Below are 22,883 nucleotides of genomic sequence, written 5' to 3'. Positions count from 1 at the left end.
ACAATTTTTTGTCTTTGCCATGTTTAGGAATAAGTATTATTATGCCTTGCTTCATGGTTGTCATTAATTCGTTCTTTGCAATACATTCTTGAATTGCCTTAAATAACAAACGTCTTCCAAATATATCTTTCCAAAAGAATCTATAAAATTCGGCTGTGAGCCCGTTGGTACCCGGGGATTTATTCAATGATAATCCCAAACTCACATCATCCAGTTCTTCAATTCTTAAATCTGACTCACAAAGTTCTTTAATTGAATCATCAATCTTGGGTATGAAGTCTTTAATACTATTTAGAAAATTTGAGGAATCTAGTTGGGAATATGCAGAAGTGTAGAGATTATTATAAAATGTGAAAACTGTCTTCTCAATAGTTTTATTATCCTTACACTCTGCTCCATTTATCAGTAAACTTGATATTGCCTTATTTTCCCGTCTTCTCTTCTCTAAATTGCTGAAGTACGAGGTGTTCTTTTCTCCTTGCTCGAGCCACTTTGCTTGCGATCTCACAATTGCACCTTAAGCTCTTTTGCAATACATATCGTCTAATTTGGACTGCAATATCAATAGTTTGTCTTTATCTTCACTGTTTAATACTGCCTTATCACAGTATTTACTAATTTCTTGGAACAGGTTACATTCTTCTCTTCTTTTTTCCAAGGCAATCTTCTTACTAAACTTTATGGAACTTTCTCTAATTCTGTATTTTACAAATTCCCATTTACTGCAAAGACTATTTATAGTCTCATTATTTTCAATTTCAATTATTATTTCTTTTATCTTTGTACAATATTCTTTATTTTTTAACAGACCAGAATTAAATTTCCAGTAACCTTTATTTTTCCTTATTCTATCAACTGGATTTAATTTAATTTCTACAATACAATGATCTGTTAGCGGGGCTTTGGAAATCAAGATGTCTGAGGCAAATTCTCTAAACGAGTAATCCACAAACCAGTAGTCAATCCTGGATTTACAGGTGTTATTAGGTTTAAGCCAGGAATATTGTTTTACTCCTGAATTTAAACTTCTCCAAATATCTATCAGGTGATTTTTATTCATAAATTCCCCTATTGTCTGGTTAAAGTGGTAGCTGTCAAATTTAGTGGGCCATCTGTCTTCCCATTCGTCAGGTGTCTGTTGAGCTCTGATAAAGTGTTTGCAATTTCTTCAAGCATTTGTTTATTTTGGGCAACAGTTCTATGACCATATACGTTAGTTAGTATGAAAAAACAACCATCAATTTTTAAAACCTCTGTGACAGAGCAATGCATTAAAAATTTAATAGAGTTTGGATGGCACCCGGTGGCTGTTTGTGGTATAACACCCTAAATAAAATCTCACAGGAACCTCAATTTTTTTCATATCAACTTCAAATTTGGAACATAACTTATTTAGACATAAGGCTTTAATTTTATACAAACTTTAGAGTAAAACCTGTTATGTAAAATATTTATTATATATAAAATAAAATAAAATTGATATAGTGCATTTTCTTTACAGTAAATTTAAACTACCATAACTTTTTGATACTTTAATTTGTTTTCAAAAAGATTTCTGCTGATTTTCTTCTTTAAAATGAGACCATACTTATGTCTGTATTCCAAAGGGTTCATAAATTACAACAATTTAAGTTTGGATAGTGCACCTGCATGCCTATTAAAAAAATGGGGGGTGACAGTTAAGGGGTTAAAATAACAAAGTTTGGGTTTCTATCTTAAAGTGTTATCAATAAAAGTGCTGACAATACAAAAATGTATACTAAAACACATTAATACAACTCTTTCTTTTTTTCTTTTTATCAGGTGCGATTGCGCTTTAAGGAGATTCAGCGGAGCAAAGAGAAGCTAACTTCTCATGTTACGCTGGAAGAATTCCAGGAAGCCTACTGCGAGTTGTGTACGCGACCTGATGTCTATTTCTTGCTAGTGCAACTCTCTAAAGACCGAGAGTGCCTTGATGCCCAGGACCTGCGTCTTTTCCTGGAAACTGAGCAAGGTCTGTCATTGGCCACCACTGAGGGCTGCTTGGAGCTTTTTTGCCGCTTTGAGCCCTCTGCAGCTGGGCGTGAGCGAGGTCTACTGGGCTTGGATGGATTTACACGCTACCTACAGTCAGCTGAGTGCCAGTTGTTAGACCCTGAGCACCAGAATGTGTGCCAGGACATGAAGATGCCCCTTTCTCATTATTTCATCAGTGCCTCCTACCGCTCCTACCTGCTGGATGACCAAGTGCATGGCCGGGCTGATCTTGGGGGTCTCATTCGAGCCCTGCAGATTGGCTGTCGGTGTCTGGAGCTAGGGGTTACCGATGGGCCAGAAGGGGAGCCACTATTGGGTGTAGACCATGGTACAGATGGAAAGCATCATCACCACCACCATCATCACCACCATCACCATCATGGTTCTATTACTCTGCGTAGTGCCCTGGAAGTAGTCAACAAGTATGCTTTTCTCACCTCTCAGTATCCTCTGCTGCTGTATCTATGCCAGCATTGCTCACCTTCCCAGCAACGTACTCTTGCACAACATCTAAAAAAGGTTTTTGGACCCAAGCTCTATACCCCTGAATCTCTTCCTGTCAGTCTGGGAGGTCGTGCAACCATTTTGCCCTCTCCAGAGCAGCTAAAGGGAAAGGTGCTTCTTGTCGGAAAGAAGCTGCCCCCAGAAGTGGAAGGTTCTGAAGGAGAGATATCTGAGGAGGATGAGGAGATTGGTGGCGGTGGTCCTCTGGCTGGAAGAAGGATGACTATCCCTGGGGAAGAAGAACTGGGGGTAGTCCTTGTTGTTCCCCCACCCCCACAGCCAAGGCGCCTCCGCTTGCGGCGTGAATTGTCCGATCTCATCGCAGTGGCTCGCACTGGAAGTCGCAACTTTTATGCTCACCGAACGAGTACACAGCCATCCCAGCAGCATTCTCCCCCCTCCACTCCTTCTACACCAGGTACACCTATGACCCTTGACCCCCCTTACTGGACCCTGTGCTCTCTTGGGGAAGGAGAGGCAGGACGGCTGGCCAGTGAGAGCCCAGAGGAGCTGGTGAACTTTACCAAGCGCAGTCTAACTCGTGTGCGGCCCAGCTCTGTAAGACTAGACTCTAGCAACCCAAACCCACAGGGCTACTGGAAAGGAGGTGTGCAACTGGTGGCACTCAACCAGCAGACGCCAGGTGCCATGCTAGACCTGACCCGTGGTCGTTTTATGCAGAACGGTGGGTGTGGGTATGTTCTTCGTCCAGCAGTAATGCGAGAGGAGGTTTCCTACTTTAGTGCCCAATCACAAGGCTGCGTGCCTGGTGTACCAGCACAAACACTCAGGGTGAAGGTCATTAGTGCCCATAGTCTACCCAAGCCACAAGGCTCTGGTGCCAAAGGTGAGGTCATCGACCCATATGTGGTGCTGGAGCTGCACGGAGTGCCTGCAGACTGCACAGAGCAGAGAACTCGCACTGCTGCCCAGAACCAGGATGATCCACTGTTTGATGAGACGTTTGAGTTCCAGGTGAGAGAGCGAGACTGCCATATCATGAATATAAATCTAATTGATTTCATATGTGATGTTGGAAGACTTTATTGAAACTAAAGCTGGCCTTTCCACTATCTCTGACATTTGCATATGGTTTTTGCATTTTGCTCCCTAGTGGCAGTTGCAGCGAACTTTCAGATTGGTTGTGAAGTAGCCATTAGGGCTTTTCATACCACAAGAACCTTTTCATAGTACCAGAACTAATTGTGGAACTACCCACTTTTTGCCGTTTTCGCACCACCGGAACTGGGTGCTTTTTTAGTACCGGACTGCCTTTTTCGAGAACCAAATTAGCTCCTACTCCGGAGCAGGGTCTAACCAGCACAACTGGTACTACCCGTGACGCAAGTAGACACTGATTGGCCAAATGCATACGAAAACGCCCTCACCCTCATTTAAAACGCTGTGTAAACATACTGTAAACATTGTGTCGACTTATTTCGCAAGTATGGAGAACAGCGATAGATGGACGGACGCTGAAGTGCAGGCACTTGTAACAAATGTAGCACTGCCAGTTTTTCATTGGAGATTCTTAGTCCTCCTTTCCGTTCTTTCAATCGCTTTATGTAGCCTATACGTCGACATTTCTTGTCCATTATTGTGAAACCTGTGAGACAACAAAAACACAGCTCCGATCACAGCGTCCTCCATCCTTCTGTTGTGGCACAAAATGACGTCACTGTCTGTCGACCGGCTTACGTACACTGTCGGTGCGAATACAACCCTTTAAATGGTACTGGTAAATTGTTCGCGCAAAATTGTCCCAGTACTTTAGTACTGTACATTTAGTTCTAGAACTAAAGCGGTGCGAAAGGCCCTATTGTCCTCTACCCTTTTACCATGGTAAAATGAATGAACAATGAATGTACACACACAAAACAAATGATCGGCAGAACATCTGAAAGAAAAACATTTTCTAGGTCTACTCAATGTAAATAATTATTCAACAAATATAAAATCATTATTTTGGAGATAATTTATAATAAAAGCTGATATAAAACTTGAGATTAAGCGTTGAGACATTAGATGTTTTACATGACACAGGTTTTTGACCCTGTGTTCTGTGGTGTGGTCAGTGACGTGCAAGGTTATTTTAAGCTTCTCTTGTGTGTATCAGTCTTGAGGGCAGTGTCCATTCTCATGTGTCTTAATCAGAATGCTGCAACCCATGAAGCAGCTACTTTGCCATGTCTCACACAAGGGGTCAAGCCCTGAATGATTTTAATCTAGCCCCGAATGTTTTGTCCTTCAATCCCAGGAATTTTACCAAGGAGTTCAGAGGAAATGTGAGAAAATGAGAAATTAAGTAAATGTTGATCGTTTTAGTTGGCCACTGTCGCTGTTTACAGTAAGCAATTTTGACTGACATCTCTCTCCACTCACTCACTCACTCACTCACTCACTCACTCACTCACTCACTCTCTCATTCACCAAGTGACTTAATCCTAAACGATTTTACAGCCCTTGAGCGTGACAACAATAAAAAAAAAATGGTCAGAAAACAACGGTCAGTGTAGCACAGAGTGGACGACAGATCAAGGCAATGGCGACTCAAAAAAAAAGAATCAATAACAGAGAAAGGTACCTTTTAGCTTTTTCAAATTATCCATACAAAACACACACTCATATTCAAATAATAATATATTCTACAAACATAAACTCGTATATTGAAAAACATCTCAAATTAAATTTTACCCTCTGGTCCTGTTCACGTATGGGTCACAATTACACTGTTAGCTGGTCAAACCAGACCAAAAACGAAGTGGAATAAAGCAGGGGTTTTCAAAGTGTGGTGGCGCAAGAGCATGAGAGGGGAGACGTGCAGTCTGTGTGATAAAAAAGAGAAACATTTATGAATTAATGGTATAAATTAATTATTTCCCTATGTCATTGTAGTGACAGCGAGGAGGATTACTTGTCTGTGAAAAGACAGAAATCACAGTCTGAGTGCAAATATGCACATACTGTATGCTTCTGAACCCATTCGGTGGTCGGCCCATACAACGACTGGCTGGTGCAATCCGAGATTTGTGGTTGCTCTCTCTCCCCATACAAACACGAGAAGCACCCTGAAGCAGTTTACGTGCATTGTTATGCCCATGAACTGAATTTGGTGCTTTGTCACACTTGTAGGGCTTTACCAGAGGCAGATTACTTTTTTGAAACATTAGGGAATGTGTATTCCTTCTTTAGTGCATCAATGGTCAATCATCAAGCATTTCATGACACACAGAAACAACTAGGTTTAGAGAACAGTGAATTTGTCCAGCTCTCTAAAACTAGATGGGAATGCCAGCTCAACTCAGTCAAAGCTGTGCTTGAAAATCTGACTGCTTTGTTAAGATGCCTGGAAAAAGTTGCTACACCCATAGCAATTGGGCTGCTGTCAAGACTGTCCAGGTTTTCTAGTGTGTACATGCTTTGTAATGTTCAAGAGTTTGCTATCTGCTACAGAGGGGCTCCATAAGTATCTCCAGAAAGAATCTGTGGACCTGGCACAAGCAACACTCTACAAAGATGCTGTTCTTGAAACACTGACCTTAATGCGGAGCAGTGAAGAAACAGCAGAACAGCTCTACAAGGAGACAAAAGTAATTTGCGAGTCCAATAACATCTCAGAGATCCTGTCTGGTCCCCGCCGTAAGCAGAGGCGGATGAATAATTACGCAGTGGATTCCACTTTGAGCACAAGGGCTCCATGTGATACTGGCAACCAACTTAAACATCATCTTTTGTAACCATGTCTTGACCGCATGATAAGTAAGCTGAGCAACAGATTTTCTGGTGTTGGGGAAAAGCTCATGAAGGGCATTCAAGCTTGCAATCCAGCAGCTGATGACTTTCTTACTGAGGAATCTCTAAACCTCATTGCAGCACATTACAAAATCCAACTTTGTAAAGAGGAAATTCTGGTAGCGAAACAGTTCCTGGCAAAAAAGAAGAAAGAGGGTGCTGTCTCTGACATGGCCAGTGCTTACAAACTTCTTGATCCCGACATGTTTCCTACCCTGAGCTTGGTTTTTCAAGCAGCTCTTACAATACCGGTCAGCCGTTCCAGCTGTGAGCGGTCATTTAGTGCATTGCGTCGTCTACATACATGGCTTAGGCGAACAATGGGCCAGAAGAGACTCAACCATTTGGCTGTTCTGTCAATTGAAAAAGGAATTCTCAGCACTATAAATACTAGCATGGTAATTGACCGTTTTGCTCAAGTCAAGTCTCGGAGATACTCTCTGATGATTCCACCCTCAAAGAAATAGAGAACACAGAAAGATAGATTGTAAAGAAGGATAAAAAAGTCACCAAGAGCATGAAGTAGACAAGATACAAGCAGCAAGACAGAAGAGAGTTATGAGAGATGAGAGAACAATCAGAGAAGGGAGGAGAGGCTATAAAAAGAAAGAAAGAATGAGACAGTAGTGCTAGCATAAATGAGAAATGAAATAAAAGGTGCAAGTATAATATAGATGATTGTAAAATAATAATAAAAAAATGTACATGGCACTGTTTCACACACAAGCTGTAAAAGAGAACATTGTGTGGAGTACCTGTGTGAGAGAGAAAAAGTAATGAATTTAATGAGCACCTTTTTAGTAACAAGACAGGAAAAAGATGGGACTGAATGAAATTGTATAAAGTTGCATATTATCTTTGTTAATTTGTGTTTATTATTAAACTATTACATAAAAAGGTTCTTGCAAAACATGCAAGTTTTTCTTGCTTACCCCTCCCCCCTAATTAGCCCCTGATGTTTTGGCCTCAGCCCCAGATGTTTTAAAATCCTAGAAACGCCCCTGTCTCACACTGATTACCTGCTACATGCAATATTAACACAATTCCAACTGAGCTCAGCTATGGCCTATCATACATCCTAACACACATACTCATTGACCTCCCTTAGCAAGGTGACAAACTAACATACGTTAACATGTTATATTTTGCAACCGTTAGGTGACAACACCACTGACAGGCTTGTGTTTCTGTAACAAAAATATTATTGGCACTGCCTGGGCTAAGCATTCACAGATTTCAGAGGACAACAAAATGGCTGAAAGCGAATTCTGCTGTTAGTGCTTATTTTAGACAGAATCTTGAGTTTTGTTTTGAAAGTTTTGAATGCTTTTTGGAGGCATGTAGATTTTCTCTCTGTATGGTTAGACATAAACATATCCTGATAGAATACAGCAAGTTTATGAAAGGTGAGCTCTCATTGGTTGCTCCATTTGCTTTCATTTCTTGCATTAACCTGAGCTGGCAACTATAACAGAAATGTCACATACATAAATAATATGAATGTATAGAGTACTGACCTGTGATCCACAACCAGAATGAGGTTAATGGATGTAGGCTGTCCTCATGGATGCACTTGGATGACGCAAGTGTGTGCAACTTAACACAACTCTTCTTAGATCTGTAATTAGGAAAGATCTACATCCAAAATTAATGGCCTGCTAACACTAATGCTCTTGCCCTGGATTGTAGTTCAAACCTACAGTCTAGATAACTCATTACACTGCTCTGTAAGTGGGTGCCAGTTTCTTCCAGCATTTTATTTTTTAAATGATGTGACCTTTCTTTTAGCAGGGCCTAATTACGATTGCATGGCAATTTTAGACCGCTTTAATTATGAGATGCAGATTAAGGTAGTTTCTTGGTGCAGGAGAGGGGTTGTTTTACCTGTGATTTCCAGTGAAACGAAGTGGACACAAACATGCAGCTCTCTGGGTGTGAAGCAAGACTGCTGAAACCAATCCGTACATTTTTACAACGTTCATCTGAGGAGAGTTAGTGTGTGTTTTGAGGAAATTGTCTTGCTAGCAATTTTTGAAGGTTAAAAAATATATTTTTGTCAAGAATACTAGTTTCTGTCAACAAGCAGAGAGATGTTCAAGCACTCACTAAACACACTATTGTCATGTATTGAACCAGAATCCATTAGTAGAGCTATTATCTGTAAGTTTCTTAAAAAAAACAGTGAGTACCATCATGACATCTCCCTGCTTCTGTTTGCTTGTTGTCCCTTTTTGGTTACGTTAAAAATCCTTGGTAAAGCTAGAAAACAACAATAGTGTTTCAATATGAATCTCCAGACACTGTACTTCCATGTTTAGTATAAAGGTAGATATGTGGCTTTTGGATTGGTTTCTTCATCATACACATATTGTATTGCAAGTAGACAGTGATAAAAATTGTGGGTGAGCCTTGATCTTAGCGCTTTTAAATTTAAATCCCTGCTATTGTAATTTAAACCAAAGACTGTGCCATATGGTTATTTGAAGAGGAGGTTTTGAGAAGGATCCAGTGAAATCACAAATATATCTCTCACGCACTTATTTTGTCCTTTGGGATTGTGCCTCTTGTTGTTTGCATTTGTTTGACTCTTGTTGCTTGGAGCTCAAGGACGTCATGCAATTATAAGTCATGGGAGGGGTACACCTATCAGAGTCCCACTAACACACACACACACAGGAGCAGATTCACATCCCCTGGTGGGATCTGATAGAATGCTTTTGCATCTTTTCCTGTGGCCTTTTTCACTAAACAGATAAGTAACAAGTCAAATCATACTTATTTGTGTAGAACTTTTCACAATTTGCATTGTAAGCAGCTTTACAGAAAATCATGATGTTTGATAAAAAATTAATAACTTAATGTCCAATACTCGCATTTAACAGATTAGAGCTGCGTGATAATATATTAATACACTTGCTTTTTGCAACAATACTAGCAATTCAGCCGTTTGGATTTGCTTTATATCTTTTTTTATAAAATGGTCTTTATATGACTCTGTAGGGTATACATGTATTTGTTATATACCTAGATGTGTGTACTGTACTGTAATTATTTAAGTACTATTGTATTTACAGTATTTATGTGGTACTCTTAGATTATTAGAACAACATGCTGCCATGGCCTTAACATGGTATTACCATGATACATGTACAAAATCATGGTAATATCATAGTACAATTTTGTCTGTGGAGTTCATTAAATTTGTTCATGTGTACAAATGTATGCAATTTCAGAAGCAGGTTCTCTGAGATGCTGCACACCTGTCTTGAACTATTTTCTCTTGCATAAGTTGTGTCCGGGCGTCTGTGTGGGTGTCTGCTGCCAGCTGAGGCATTTTATCTTTGTTGTTTGTGTTTTCCTGCCAGACTTTCTCTCCGTTTTTCCTTTTCTTAGTACGAATATGCATATTCAGTGTGACATAACTGTTTTGTGTCTCACTTGCTTTGTGTGTGTATTGGTGCATGCTCATGACTGTGTACGTATATATCCATGCATATCACTACATATCATGAATATGTATGTAGTGATATGCATGGATACACCTCGATAACAGTATGTTTTCTTTTGTTCAAATTAGTATTTTAAGTGATATTAAGCTCAGGTGGCATTGTTCCTGTTTTTCTGACACAAAGGAAGCAGTGAAATACATACTTCATGTTATTTTCAATGTATCTTTTACTATGTGACTGTGCTTGTTAGTTATGTGAACCTCTAACAATAGTTACACAGTCATCTTTGTAAGTTGTTTCAACCTGTAACAATCCCTCAGTTATTCATGTTGTGCAAGATGTATGATTTTGTTGAATTGTGTCCTTGCTTATTAATGTGTGTTTTTCCTACATAGCCAGATGATCAGATGATTGTGTGTGCATGCAAAATATTTCCATATTTAAATAGATGAGACTGTGGAAATGCAGTTTATGCAAATTATCATGTATTTACCATATTCTGCGGTGTTACAGTGACACGTTGGCTCAGTGGTCTGCACTACATTTTGCATGCTTCATATTTCAGAATGTCTGCTCATGTGTCAAGTGTCTGTTTACACACCCTAGATATTTAATTCTCCTTACAGCTGCATCTGTAGAATGTTGCACACCTGAAGAGGCCAAAAATACATGTACTGTTTTCTCTTTTCAGGTGAACATGCCTGAACTAGCCCTGCTGCGTTTCGTAGTTCTGGATGATGATTATATAGGTGATGACTTCATTGGCCAGTACACCATCGCTTTTGAGTGTCTACAGCCTGGTTATCGCAATGTGCCCCTGCTGGGCCTCGCTGGAGACCCTTTGCCCCATGCCAGCCTGTTTGTATACATCGCCATCACTAACCGCAGAGGTGGGGGAAAGACCCAGAGAAGGGGTCTGTCCGTCAGGAGAGGAGTGCGGCGTGGACGAGAGTACGTCACTCTACGTAACACGGGAATCAAAGTGCTGGATGACACTTTCCGCCCAGCCAGCGGACCTCTGCGAGAAGCTACAGACCTGCGAGAGGATGCACTGGTAAGGGAGGTGGTGCGTGTTCAGACAACAGTAATACTAGCAATTTGACTTCTTCACTACTTGGCAGCTAAAACACCCTGCTGAAAAGACCAGCTTACACAAGTTGAAATTTGCATTCTGGTTCAGGTTAGTTTATGTAGATTAGTGCGGTTTGGTGCTGGTCAGCCAGCATGGTTTTTCCATATTATGCTGTGTGATCAAGAAAATCTTGATCTTTAAAAAAAAAATTGGCTTTCATGTACATCTCAACAATGATCGGCATTTATAGATAGAGCACATCACATTTGGTCAACACTGAAGCTGAAATGACACCTTTATGAGCTTTTTGGTTTTAATCTTTGGTTTAAATCTTAAGTTTTGGTTACCTGTACTTTCAGTGTTGGGACTGAAACCTTTTACTTTTCGTTAAAAATGTCATAATTTGTGTTTCGAAGAATAACCAAAGTCTAATGGGTTTGAAAAGTCATGAGGATGAGTAAATAATTTTTAAAAAATGAACTATAGACCTTAATCCGGTCAGGCGCCATATTGAATTTAACGCAGATAAAACCGACGCTGTGAGGGATAGACTTACAGTTTTACAATGGCACACTCTTTATAAAGTTTTTTGACTGCTGAAAGTTTTTTAGAAAGAAGTTTCATCAGCTGACCTATTGGTAAGTTGTTAAATAACAATACGGCCCTTTGGATGCATTGTACTACTATCCGTCACAGCATTGTTGTCAATTCTGTCAAAGATTTTATATGGAGCTACCCTGACTAATGTCTATCCTTTTAAGCTTGGGGTTGTGCCGGGGACAAGCATCCTGATAAGTTTTCAAAAGTTTTCAATGCTCTAAATAGAGACCTATAATCTAAAGTAGGGCTGCACGATAAATCGAATGCGATATTTACACATGGGTGCAGCATTAACTACACAGAGCTGTTGTTCACTGACAAGCTGCGCAAAACCACTATCATATTTTATTTATTTATTCATATATTTTATTGTATTTCTAAATATTTTATTTTATATTCTTTAATGCTCTATGTGTGCGGCTTTAAAATGTTTACTAATGTGCTACTTTTTAAATGGATATTTGTGGTTGGATGAGGCCACGTTAGTGACAGGGTAGCACTGATCCATCCAGATTGACGGCTGGCTCTCCCAGTCAGAGCTGTCTAAATGTAATGGTTTAGAAATAGTGAACAAAACAATTAAGTTGCTTTTTGTCAGTGCTCTTAGTGCTGTTCAGTGGGTCGTGCAGATAATTGGTGTTGTTTGTAAATGTCTCTCACTAATAACATGGCCATGTCAGACACTGAAAACAGATATTATAGTGAGACATTAAGTTGAGGAATATATTTGTTTTCTTTTCATTAAACATTTGTTTGCTCACAGTGTACACAAGTAATAGCTTTACATCCTAAATCCACTCACCTGAAGATTTCTGACCTCACTAATTGTTGCAGTCATTTGATACAGATTCTGAGCCTTTTAATAATCAGCTGACATGAAATTGCAAGTCTCAGATCTGAACATGTAAAAACCAGACACCTCCTCTCTGGAGTATGGCCATCCATTGCGAAAGCAAAGTTCAGTTCACATGCCTTTTCTGGGGTTTAACTTATCTAAATTATGTAAACATACACATTTCTAGCATTACCATGTGTTGATCTGAATTTTCAAGCAAGCTCAAGAAATTAAACCAAGCAAAATAAAAATTAATAAATAAAACAAACAAAAAAACAACACCGCCACAGTTCTGCTGACCCTGACTCTGGAAAGTCAAGGTATGATTTATGGGTGACTGTAAGGGGAGGTAGGATGGAGGGTAGAGTATCTGTGGGGTCAGGTGACAGGGCCAGGATCAGATGCAACCGCAGTGTGTTGTGTGTTGAGGAAGAGGAGCTACTCCACATCCATAATTACTGTGTTTACAAAACCTGCTGATCTCAGAGGTAAACACACAACCAGACAGTGGCCCCAAAAACTATTTGAACCATTGCTTTAGTCTTACCTTTGCAATTACTGAAAACCATCTGTTCTTTTGGTAATTTTAGTAGAATTATGAATCTGTTGCCTCACACACCACAGGTATGTATTTCTTGCTTTGTTATTCAGAACATAACAGACTTGTTTGTGTGATATATTTAGCCCAAAGGCATACTTATCTTTCTTTAAAAGCCGCTTGGTTTGGTATTTTCTTATCTGTGTGTCCAAATATTTTATGGAGCCACTTTACATACACACATACACTTTGTCCTTTCATTTCCATTCCTTTTTCTTGTATAATATATCAGAGCCACCACAATGTCCACTTTATTCACAGCACACCCTATGGACTTCTTTCTCATATAAATAAACAGATATACAGGCTAATCACCCACATGAAGCCCCCTGAACACACACATACATCTCCGAATGGCTTTGTTAATCATGGTTGTGGGTGTGTGATTCTGTCAGGTAGAAAATAGAAACGAGCTCTCTATCTGCCACAATTTAATGAAGGGAAATGTATGATAAAAAGCTGAAATGTGATTAGACTCTAAGCTGAGGCCTTTGACAGTCATGCGGACATAGAAAACAGTTAAATTGCACAGGTTTATCTGTCTGTATAAAGGAAAGAAGTCATTATTTTGGCTGTGCCTCGTGAGAGTAGCTTTGCCTATTACAATCAGTGTCAAACAATATAAATGCCACCATTTTTCAAGTTTTCAGACTCTTAGCTGTCTTGTCTTCTATTAGAGATCTTGCAGTTGTGGTCGTATACTTTGAGTACTCTGTACTCTACTATTCAAAAGTTTGGGGTCCATTTTTTTTTAGAATATTAAAAGAAAATAAATTTAGCAAGGTTACATAAAATTGATGAAAAGTATATAATATGTAATGTTACAATCTCAAATAAATGCTGTTCTTTTGAACTTTCTATCTTTTAAAGAATTCTGAAAAAAAAAGTATTCCACAAAAATGTCAACAAAAATATGATCAATGTTGCTGCTTAATTAAGAAATATTTATTGAGCCTTAAAGGGGGTCATATGATGCGATTTCAATTTTTCCTTTCTCTTTGGAGTGTTACAAGCTTTTGGTGCATAAAGAAGATCTGTAAAGTTGCAAAGACTAAAGTCTCAAATCCAAAGAGATATTCTTTATAAAAGTTCAGAGTCAGCCACACCTACTTAAAACGGCTCGTTCTCACACGCCCCCACATATCTACGTCATTATGTGGGAAGATTTGCATAACGCCGCCCAAATGTTCATGCAACGAAAGAAGGCATAACTTTTATTCTCACTGTAGTATTGTTGACACTGCAGCCATGTCCTGAAGACGCTGTGTGCTTCATTGTGAAAGCGATACTACTTTGTTTGGTCTTCCAAAAGAGGACGATATCCGCTTCGTCATGCCTAGAGCTGATCTGTGCTGGTCGCTGAGGGAATACATCAACTTTCACCATGGACAAAGTCCGTCACATGTGGTTGCCGCTCATTCGTCGCATCTGCCGGGCGCGCCGTTCTCGACCCCGCCGCCTGAGCTCACTCTATCCCGACCTCAGCGCACGCTAAGCCGGGGCTTCAGCTCACGCTAGCCCGGCCTCAGCTCACTCTATCCCGGCCTCAGCGCACGCTAAGCCGGGGCTTCCCCTCACGCTAGGCCGCTGTGTTTTTCGTTGTGAAAGCGAAACTACTTTGTTTGGTCTTCCAAAAGAGGATACGACTACAAATCAGTGGTTAAGTTGCATTTACAACAATCCAAATATCCAGATGTGTGCAGCACATTTTATGGAAGACTGTTTACTGATCCTGGGAGAGTAACGTTTGACTACAATGCCGGCAGTTCTGACTCACGTAAGTACGTTTTCATTTAAAGGATTTGCCACTGATGATTCAAACGTGAGTTTTGGGCAGTAGAGTAGCACTTGCTGTTTGTCATTTCTCCGATCACAAATGCAGACAGAGTTTTATGTTTACGCGGCGCGATGCAATGCAACGCAACGCGTAAAAAGACAGTATAAGTCATAATCTGTAATTATGCCCCCACTGGATGCAACAAATGCCTCGTTTGTAATGGGTTTTAATGTTTTTGTCTCGTCGCTCCGTATGTGAGGGGCGTAACATTTCCGTCACGGGCTTGAGGTATTCGGCCAATCACAAAGCATTGGATAGCTGGCCAATCACAGCACACCTCGCTTTTCAGACCAATGAGCTTTGTAAAAATCGACGCGTTTCAGAAAGGCGGGGCATAGAGGAGAAACAATAATGTACAGTATGTGGAAAATAATGTGTTTTTTGAACCGCATAAACACATTTTATTACACCAAATACACCAAATAGTGTTATTTTTAGCAGCATCATATGACTCCTTTAAATCAGCATATTGGAAGGATCATGTGCCTCTGAAAACTGGAGTAATGGCTGTTGAAAATTCAGCTTTTCCATCTTGGGAATAAATTACATTTTAAAATATATTGGAAGAACATTATTTTAAATTGTAATAAAATTTCACAATATTTGTTTTACTGTATTTTTATCAAATAAGTAAAATGAGCATAAGAGCATAAAATCTTTTGGAAAAGTGCAGATTTCACGTTTCTTTTCTCTTTGTTAACATTCAATTTTTTGTGCTTACCAAATTGTTACTTACCTTTATCTCTTAGGCTTACTGAAGTATTTGTGTTAACCAAGTGTGTGCCTGTGTGTTAACGTTTTCTCTTTAGTGTGCCACAGTGGCTTTTAAAGAGCAGTGTGGGCTCCCCCCGACGGCCACACTGAAGCAGTGCATCCAGAGCTTGGCCACGAGGCTGCAGAGTCCAGATGGGCCCCCAAGTGCCACACTCACTCTGAAGGAAGGTTACCCATGCCTGGAACCTTTGGGCAACTTGACTGACGCCACTCGTAAACTGCTAAATGGTTATGACACGGTAAGAGATGCCTATTTATGTAGGCCATTTTAATGTTACTCATCATTGCCATGTTTTTCTGTCGGGCTGTTGGTGGTTCAGTTTCATAGACCATAATAGGCCAACTTTATGCTTATGCTGAATTTCTGAGGCATCATTAATGTACAGATTTCCTTTTCCTAAATGATAAGCTAGAGAGACCTTTCTCTTTATGTGAACAAAGCAATTCTTAAAACATTTACAGCTGCAAATATAAACAATATCATATTGATATGTAATATTAATATCTTACTATATCAGTCAGCTATCCTCTCCTCTGCATTACCTGCCTTTACAATGGCATTTGTCTTTTTAGCCATCCCACATTAAACATGGAAATACAGTGTGTGGGAGTAAGAACAGGCACATCGGAGTCAGTGAGACATCTGAGGCTTTAGTCACCATCCTCCTCCTCTCCTTTTGTAGGGTCCCTCTTTCCCGGTCTCTCCCTGTGGGTTGACTCTGGATCCTGTTGTGTGTTTGAGTCCCAGAGAGTCAGACTGCACTGACTGGCAGGACTACATTTTATAAATATCTTCACTGTGAGAGAGGGCAGCAAGGGTCTACTCACAATTGTATTGCTTAAAGATCTCTTTTTTATAGTTCATAATAGAGTTCTCAGTTGTTTGAGTTTACAATAGTTTACATACAGTAAAAGTATAGAGCTATAAAATTAATGTATAATTTAGCTTGGATAAGTCATAGAAGAATTTAATGCAAAATTAGAAGCAGTCTCTCATTCTTGAAGAGACTTGTGAGGTCACAAGAGTCATTTTTGGAGAAAATTAGTCCTTTGGGTTCACGTTTTGGCCATATTCATAAACTGTGTGTGTGTGTGCGCTCGTGTGCGTGTGTGTGAACAATACCATTGACTAATTTGGGATTGATTAAATGTTTTCATGTTTTTGAAAGAAGTCTCTTATGCCCATCAAAGCTGCATTTATGTTTTAATGCAGTAAAACAGTAATATTATAAAGTATAATTACATTTTAAAATAACTGCTTACTTTTTAAATATATTTTTTAATGTAATTTATTCCTGTAGTGGCAAAGCTGAATTTTCAGCAGCCATTAATCCAGTCTTTAGTGTCACATGATCCTTCAGAAATCATTATAATATGCTGATTTGGTCTCAAGAAACATTTATTATGATCAATGTTGAAAAAAGTTGTGCAACTCAATGCTTTTTTTGTCTTTTTTAGATTATGGCATGTATTTGAAATAGCAACCTTTTGTAACATTGTAAATGTCTTTACTGTCACTTTTGGTCAATGCAATGCATCCTTGCTGAATGAAAGTATTAATTTCTTTTTTTTCTTATTTCAAATTTTTTTTTAATTAAAATATATGAGCAGAACATAAAATAGTACCTGTCTGCATCCTTCTTCAGATGATTTCTGCCAACAAACAGCTGATAGAAAATGCAGATGGAGTGCATGAGAGAATTGCACAAGTGCAAAAGGAAGGTGAGTGGAGGATGAATCATCTTTGTATTTTCTTTCCACCCGAATTATGTTTCAGTCAGGCCCCAGAGGATGTGTGAAAATCTTGAGAAACAATTCACAGATTTCTCAAATTTGCATTCAAAGTATATCCTGTCATCCACAACACACACAGTCCCCATCAACACTTTGAAACATTGCCTTTTATCTCGAAGAGTGCTGAAATACCTTCACGGAGTTATTTTGAAATGATATACAGTATCCAGTGTTGATGAGGTACTTAAACTAGTGATGCTAATAATTAAATTTTCTAGTATTATGACAGCAGAGCCAATGCTAATGTATGGGGTTCACTGGTCCTGTTTATTGAGTGGCGGCTCCCTTAGTGAAATCACAGTGGGCCCCCCCCACCACTAGCTGGGGGTCCCTAGAAACGTCACACAACTTTCACCCCACTAGCAATGGCTTTGTTTGTGTAGCTTTTCCAGTAACAAGCTACAAGCTTTTTTCTAAAGCTTATTTGTTTTTGTAGTACGACAAACCACAATACCAATGTTATGTGATATTGTATTGGACGTGCAGCTTTTTAACCTAGTTATTTGATGCAGTATTCAAATAATGTAGCTTTGGGATGTCTGATTCGTTTTAGTGACTCTTTTCATTCTGGTGTTATGTAAATAAATGATTCATCTTTTTAAAAAAAAATCATTACCATTCCTTGCATGGAGTTACTACTTTTAGTAGCTTGTACTGTAGCCACAGTAACTACTTTTTCAAAAGAGTAGATTGACTATAGATGAACTACTTAATTATGATTAGTTAGTTAATTATGATTAATTAGTTAACTGCTTTAGCTCAGACAAGTTATTAGACAAGTTACGGTTTTACCGTGGTAACCATGGTTTCTGCCAAAATACTGCAGTTATACAGTTATTGTTACTACTGTAAAACCTTAAGAAATGGATCTGACAAAAACGAAGAAAAATCATCAGAAGAAAGATGCAGACAGCAGTTACATTATGTGAAAGTAAATGCTTTCTACACATACTAGAATATCTTCACCCTCTGTTCCTAGCCTGACAGATATTATTTGCCCCCAATTACAAAAATCCGAGACACTTAGTTCAAAATACTGTTTTTATGTCCTTATGAGGATATATTGATGAAATGAGAGCGAGCGAGTAGTCAACACAGCAGATTAGGAATGAAAGGGCAGCTTACAGAGGCCATGCCAAGATTCATCACAGGAAGCACAATATTATCAAACCAGAGGATGAATGGGTACATATCAACCATAATTTGGCAGCTCAGTTCCTGCAGAAGCATATTTGCACCATTAATGGCATTTTGAAAATCTCAAGCCAGAAAAAAAAGAAGAAAATTATACACGTTATGCATGTGTTTGTTTTCTATTATATGTCCTCTTAGGAATGGTGTTTCATGAAGATCTGCCCAGGTTGGTAGAAAAGGAAAATCTGAAAGGCCGTAAACAGAGTAAAGCTGTGGAAAGTTTTGCTTGGAACATCACTGTGCAGAAGGTAAATAGCGTGACCTTCTCTTTCCCTCCCTCAAACAGCCTTGAATTTTTGGATAATGTTTTCACTCTGGTTTTAGACGAAAGGGAGAAGGGCTTCTGTTGTTTTGAAATTCTATCTTCCAAATGGAAGTCATTTGACCTTATAAATACAGCGTGTGCGGTGGACTTTTGAAATGAGCAGGTCCTTTCTCTGGGTTTGGGTGCTTTTAGTTGATTGGAAATACATGTTTCAGTTCCATTTGATGTTTACGCAGTTTATGGGTTAAATGATTATGCAACAGCATTTACCTTGGGACTACAAACAAAAGACATTAAAAGCTATGAAAATCCAAGTCTCTTTGGCTAGTATTAATAGTCACTGTATTTTTAGAGCTTTAGTCAATAAATCTTCTATATCCTTTAAAAAAGGACATACTTTTTAATTAATTCGTTTTCGCCACTGAGGTCCACTAATAAAATATTTTTGTCTAAAAATATTTTTGTGTTCATGACCATTTCCCAACAGACAAATTTTTGCTTCTGTGACTTGTATATGAAATACTGTGCTGTTCTTTCAGGTTTAAAGTCGTCATAAAAGTAGCGACAGATCTTTTTTTATCTGTATTGTGAAATACATCCAAGTGTAACAGATTATTGGAAAAGAAAAAATGTAGGGCAGGGATCGGTTTATATTCAGATTGAGTTATAACATTTTAAATCAAATTTAAGGTAAAAAAAAATAATAAAATGTATGAAAATAAGATTTATGAAATAGGGTGGTTTATTGGTTTAGTGAATGATTGAGTAACTGACTCACAAAGACAGTCACTTGTTTCATTCCTGAATGAATCAGTGCTTTTAAACAAATCGGTTTGAATGAATTATTCAGTGATTCAATGATTCACTCATAAAGACAGTCACTTGTCACCACCTGTAACCCGCATAAAGAGTCACTGAAAAATCCCCACCGCTAATGCACAGACTGTGAGCCTGTCTGGAACAGCCAGTCAAATTCATACACCAGAAATAACTGATGTGTAACATAATAACAAACCCGGTTCATGTGATTCGTGTCTCTCTTTTTTTAGGGTCAGTGCGACCTCCTGCGAAGTGCTAAGATAGATGCTTTGGATACGTTGAGGCAGCTGGCATTGGCCTGTGAGGCGTCCGGCCTGATCTTGACCTCTGACGGTCACTACACCCCTCACGGCCTGTCCTCCAGACGGGGCAGTAGCCATGGCAATGGTCGCAGCTGAGCCCCAGAGACACACGTAGGCATTGAGAGCGCATTTATTCATAGGTGAATGAATGGCTGAATGTTGGACAGACAGAAAGACAGATGTATAGGTGTCTCAGATGAACAGATGCTAGTAGGGGCATTTGTCCTTTTTTGAAGTGGGTGCTTGATTTTAGCACAGCATTGACCAGATGTTATTTGAGGGCAGAATAATGAATGTTCTTATCAAGACCTACTGAATGAAGGATGTAAAAGGAATTAAAGCGAATTCCTCAGCGATATAAAATGACTCATGTCAACAATGTAGAAAGCATGCCTGCAATATTTAAGAGGACTTTAATGTTGAACTCCTTGTAGTTCACAGGCTAGAAATGTTCTTTCGAGCAGAAAAAAAAGTATAAATCTAAAACTGCAACTAATGTCGAATACAGAAGACTCATTAGTCTTTCCCCTAGTTCATGACTAAATCACCAAAGTGTGAAGTTTGTTTACTCAGGTTAGCACATCTCAGAAATAATTTTAGAGGGTCTGCATCATCTTCAGGGCTGTATCTCCCTCTCTGCTGTCACTCAAGCTGATTGACAGGTGATGCCCACCAGCAGGACAGCAGCATTTCTGCCTCTAAGCCCTATCCAGTCTAAAGTGTACGGGATATAACTGGTGCTTCTCCGTTGAAGGGAACCATATCCTTATCTTCCGTCTTCACCAGTGATATGGATCGTCTTGAGCTCATTAACAATGCAGAATGAACTCAAGAAGGTTTTGTTAAAATATTGTTCAGTACACCCTAACAGTGTTAACTGAGCCGGTTACTCAATGGGAGGACAAGTACTGATTACGCCACATATCCATGTAATGCATATGGAGTTCAGCACCTGGGATTGGAACAATGTTACTAAATGATGAATTACAGTTTGGGTGAAAAGTGACTTTATTTCTAACATACATTCCTTGGCTTGATTGGATGAAGGCTTCTGATGAGTCTGCTGGCATGCTCATCATCACATTAAAAAATAAAAATAAAAAAAACCTTTTTGTCATAAAGACAAAAATGCTACTAAACATGGCAAGAATTGCTGCCGGATGTTTGATTTAAAAAAACAACTAACTGTTATAAACAGCTTTAAGCACTGAGACAACTAAAGTAGATACAATTCTAAAGTAGAAACTGTTTTACAACTTGCATTGTGTAACATTTGACAGTGTTGTGATAGACAAGGACAACATTAGCAGTATTTTGTCTATTGCGGTCAAAGACACTCACAATAGACTAGTTTTTGAAATGGCACCTTTTCTTTTCACGTTAACAGAATAACAGAAATTAGATATGTGATTATATATATTATTTTTCTTATGGTAGACAAGTAAAAGTGCTGGTACATTGTGTGTGTGAACGTATGTGTGCAAGGGTGCTAATGTAAATGTGTGTGAGACGTTTCAGTGGTACTTGTTCTGAATGTGATGAATCTGATGCCTGATCAATTCGGGCAGTTGTTTTTAAACAAAAACCTGACTGTTGGTTGATGTCAGACATTTTATTTTAGAAGACCAAATGAGCATATTCACTACAGTGAAGGTGTATAAATCGATAATGAACGGGATGAGAAAAGGCATAACATTAGCACATAAGCAAACGTCCTGTTGTCCTGTTTTATATGTCCACAAGTCTTTTACTCTCCTTTTTAACTCTTTCAATCTACTTTGTACTGTTCTCTACTACTTTTTATGTATTTACTTTTCTCTTCCTCTGTCTTTGCCCTTGTTCTCTTCCTATTCTCTCTGAAGGGTGAGCAATCCATGCCTGTTCTGTGACAGTTTTTGTGTGTGTTCACGTCTGAACTGAATGTGTACTAATTCCTGAAGTGTTCCTTAAAAAACTAATTGTTTGCTAAAGTGTGAACAAAAAAGTTTTGTGAATTATGTAAGAGAGTTGTAGATATTATATCTTAAAGCTACAAACATAGTTGTCCCCTTTACAGTGTGTGTGTGTGTGTGTGTGTGTGTTTGTAACACGTAACCCATGTTCCTCCGACCCCAGGACCTGCAACCCAGAGGATCTGTGTACTTGTAAAGGGGCAAAATCTAAATAATGAATACCCATTCACAGTATTAGCTTTCCGTTCCAGTTTAGATGGCTCTTGAGACCAATCAGACATGTGAAATTAAGTCTCACTTTAGACGGGTTTTTTAGACCCCATTGAGGTGCACTTTAAACTAAACAGTCCATTTGGACTGGTATATTGATTCCTGCAGTATTAGATAGTGGTCAACATCTCAGACGGTGCAATATTACGCTGCTGTTTGACGTTAAACATAATGACTAGTTTAATGAGGAGCATTAATCCAGCTGTCCTAATTAGCCATTTCTGCTTTTTTCCCCATGTGTGGTTACCATGCGTTTGTTGTGTCTGCATTTCCTCTGACTCTTAAAAATTAAATATATTGTTTAAAATATTTTGTCGCATTCTTGTTAGCAGTTGTTGTCCTTGTATCAGAGAGTATTGAAGGTGACAAGCGTGCATTAAACAAAGTAAACTTCAAAGCTGTGTTGCTTTTATTTTAAAATCATGGTTTGTATTTTATAACTAATAAGTTGATGTTAACTCTTTCAATCTACTTTGTACTGTTCTCTACTACTTTTTATGTATTTACTTTTCTCTTCCTCTGTCTTTGCCCTTGTTCTCTTCCTATTCTCTCTGAAGGGTGAGCAATCCATGCCTGTTCTGTGACAGTTTTTGTGTGTGTTCACGTCTGAACTGAATGTGTACTAATTCCTGAAGTGTTCCTTAAAAAACTAATTGTTTGCTAAAGTGTGAACAAAAAAGTTTTGTGAATTATGTAAGAGAGTTGTAGATATTATATCTTAAAGCTACAAACATAGTTGTCCCCTTTACAGTGTGTGTGTGTGTGTGTGTGTGTGTTTGTAACACGTAACCCATGTTCCTCCGACCC

At 38.9% G+C, this 22,883-nt stretch overlaps 1 protein-coding gene across 3 annotated transcripts in view; it reads left to right on the top strand.

The window, feature by feature from the left end:
• The window catches only part of LOC107595846 (inactive phospholipase C-like protein 1), a 90,026-nt gene extending 67,506 nt beyond the window's left edge, over positions 1-22,520 (top strand). The window contains exons 3-9 of one of the 3 annotated variants that reach the window (XM_016286424.1): positions 1,804-3,498; positions 10,456-10,818; positions 15,516-15,719; positions 17,127-17,202; positions 18,607-18,716; positions 19,783-19,965; positions 20,475-22,520. In XM_016286424.1, the coding sequence (XP_016141910.1) occupies positions 1,804-3,498; positions 10,456-10,818; positions 15,516-15,719; positions 17,127-17,202; positions 18,607-18,716; positions 19,783-19,950 (2,616 nt within the window). In that variant the 3' untranslated portion in view covers positions 19,951-19,965; positions 20,475-22,520. Of the gene's footprint in view, positions 1-1,803; positions 3,499-10,455; positions 10,819-15,515; positions 15,720-17,126; positions 17,203-18,606; positions 18,717-19,782 lie in introns of all 3 variants that reach the window. The other 2 variants (XM_016286423.1, XM_016286422.1) reach the window with 2 other exon arrangements.
• The last annotated feature ends 363 nt before the right edge of the window (positions 22,521-22,883 follow it).

This window comes from Sinocyclocheilus grahami, unplaced genomic scaffold (assembly GCF_001515645.1).
Source record: "Sinocyclocheilus grahami isolate Dianchi unplaced genomic scaffold, SAMN03320097.WGS_v1.1 scaffold209.1, whole genome shotgun sequence".
NCBI classification, from domain to species: Eukaryota; Metazoa; Chordata; class Actinopteri; order Cypriniformes; family Cyprinidae; genus Sinocyclocheilus; species Sinocyclocheilus grahami.
Note: the sequence above shows the minus strand (reverse complement) of the source record. Positions and strands in the feature narration are given on the sequence as shown.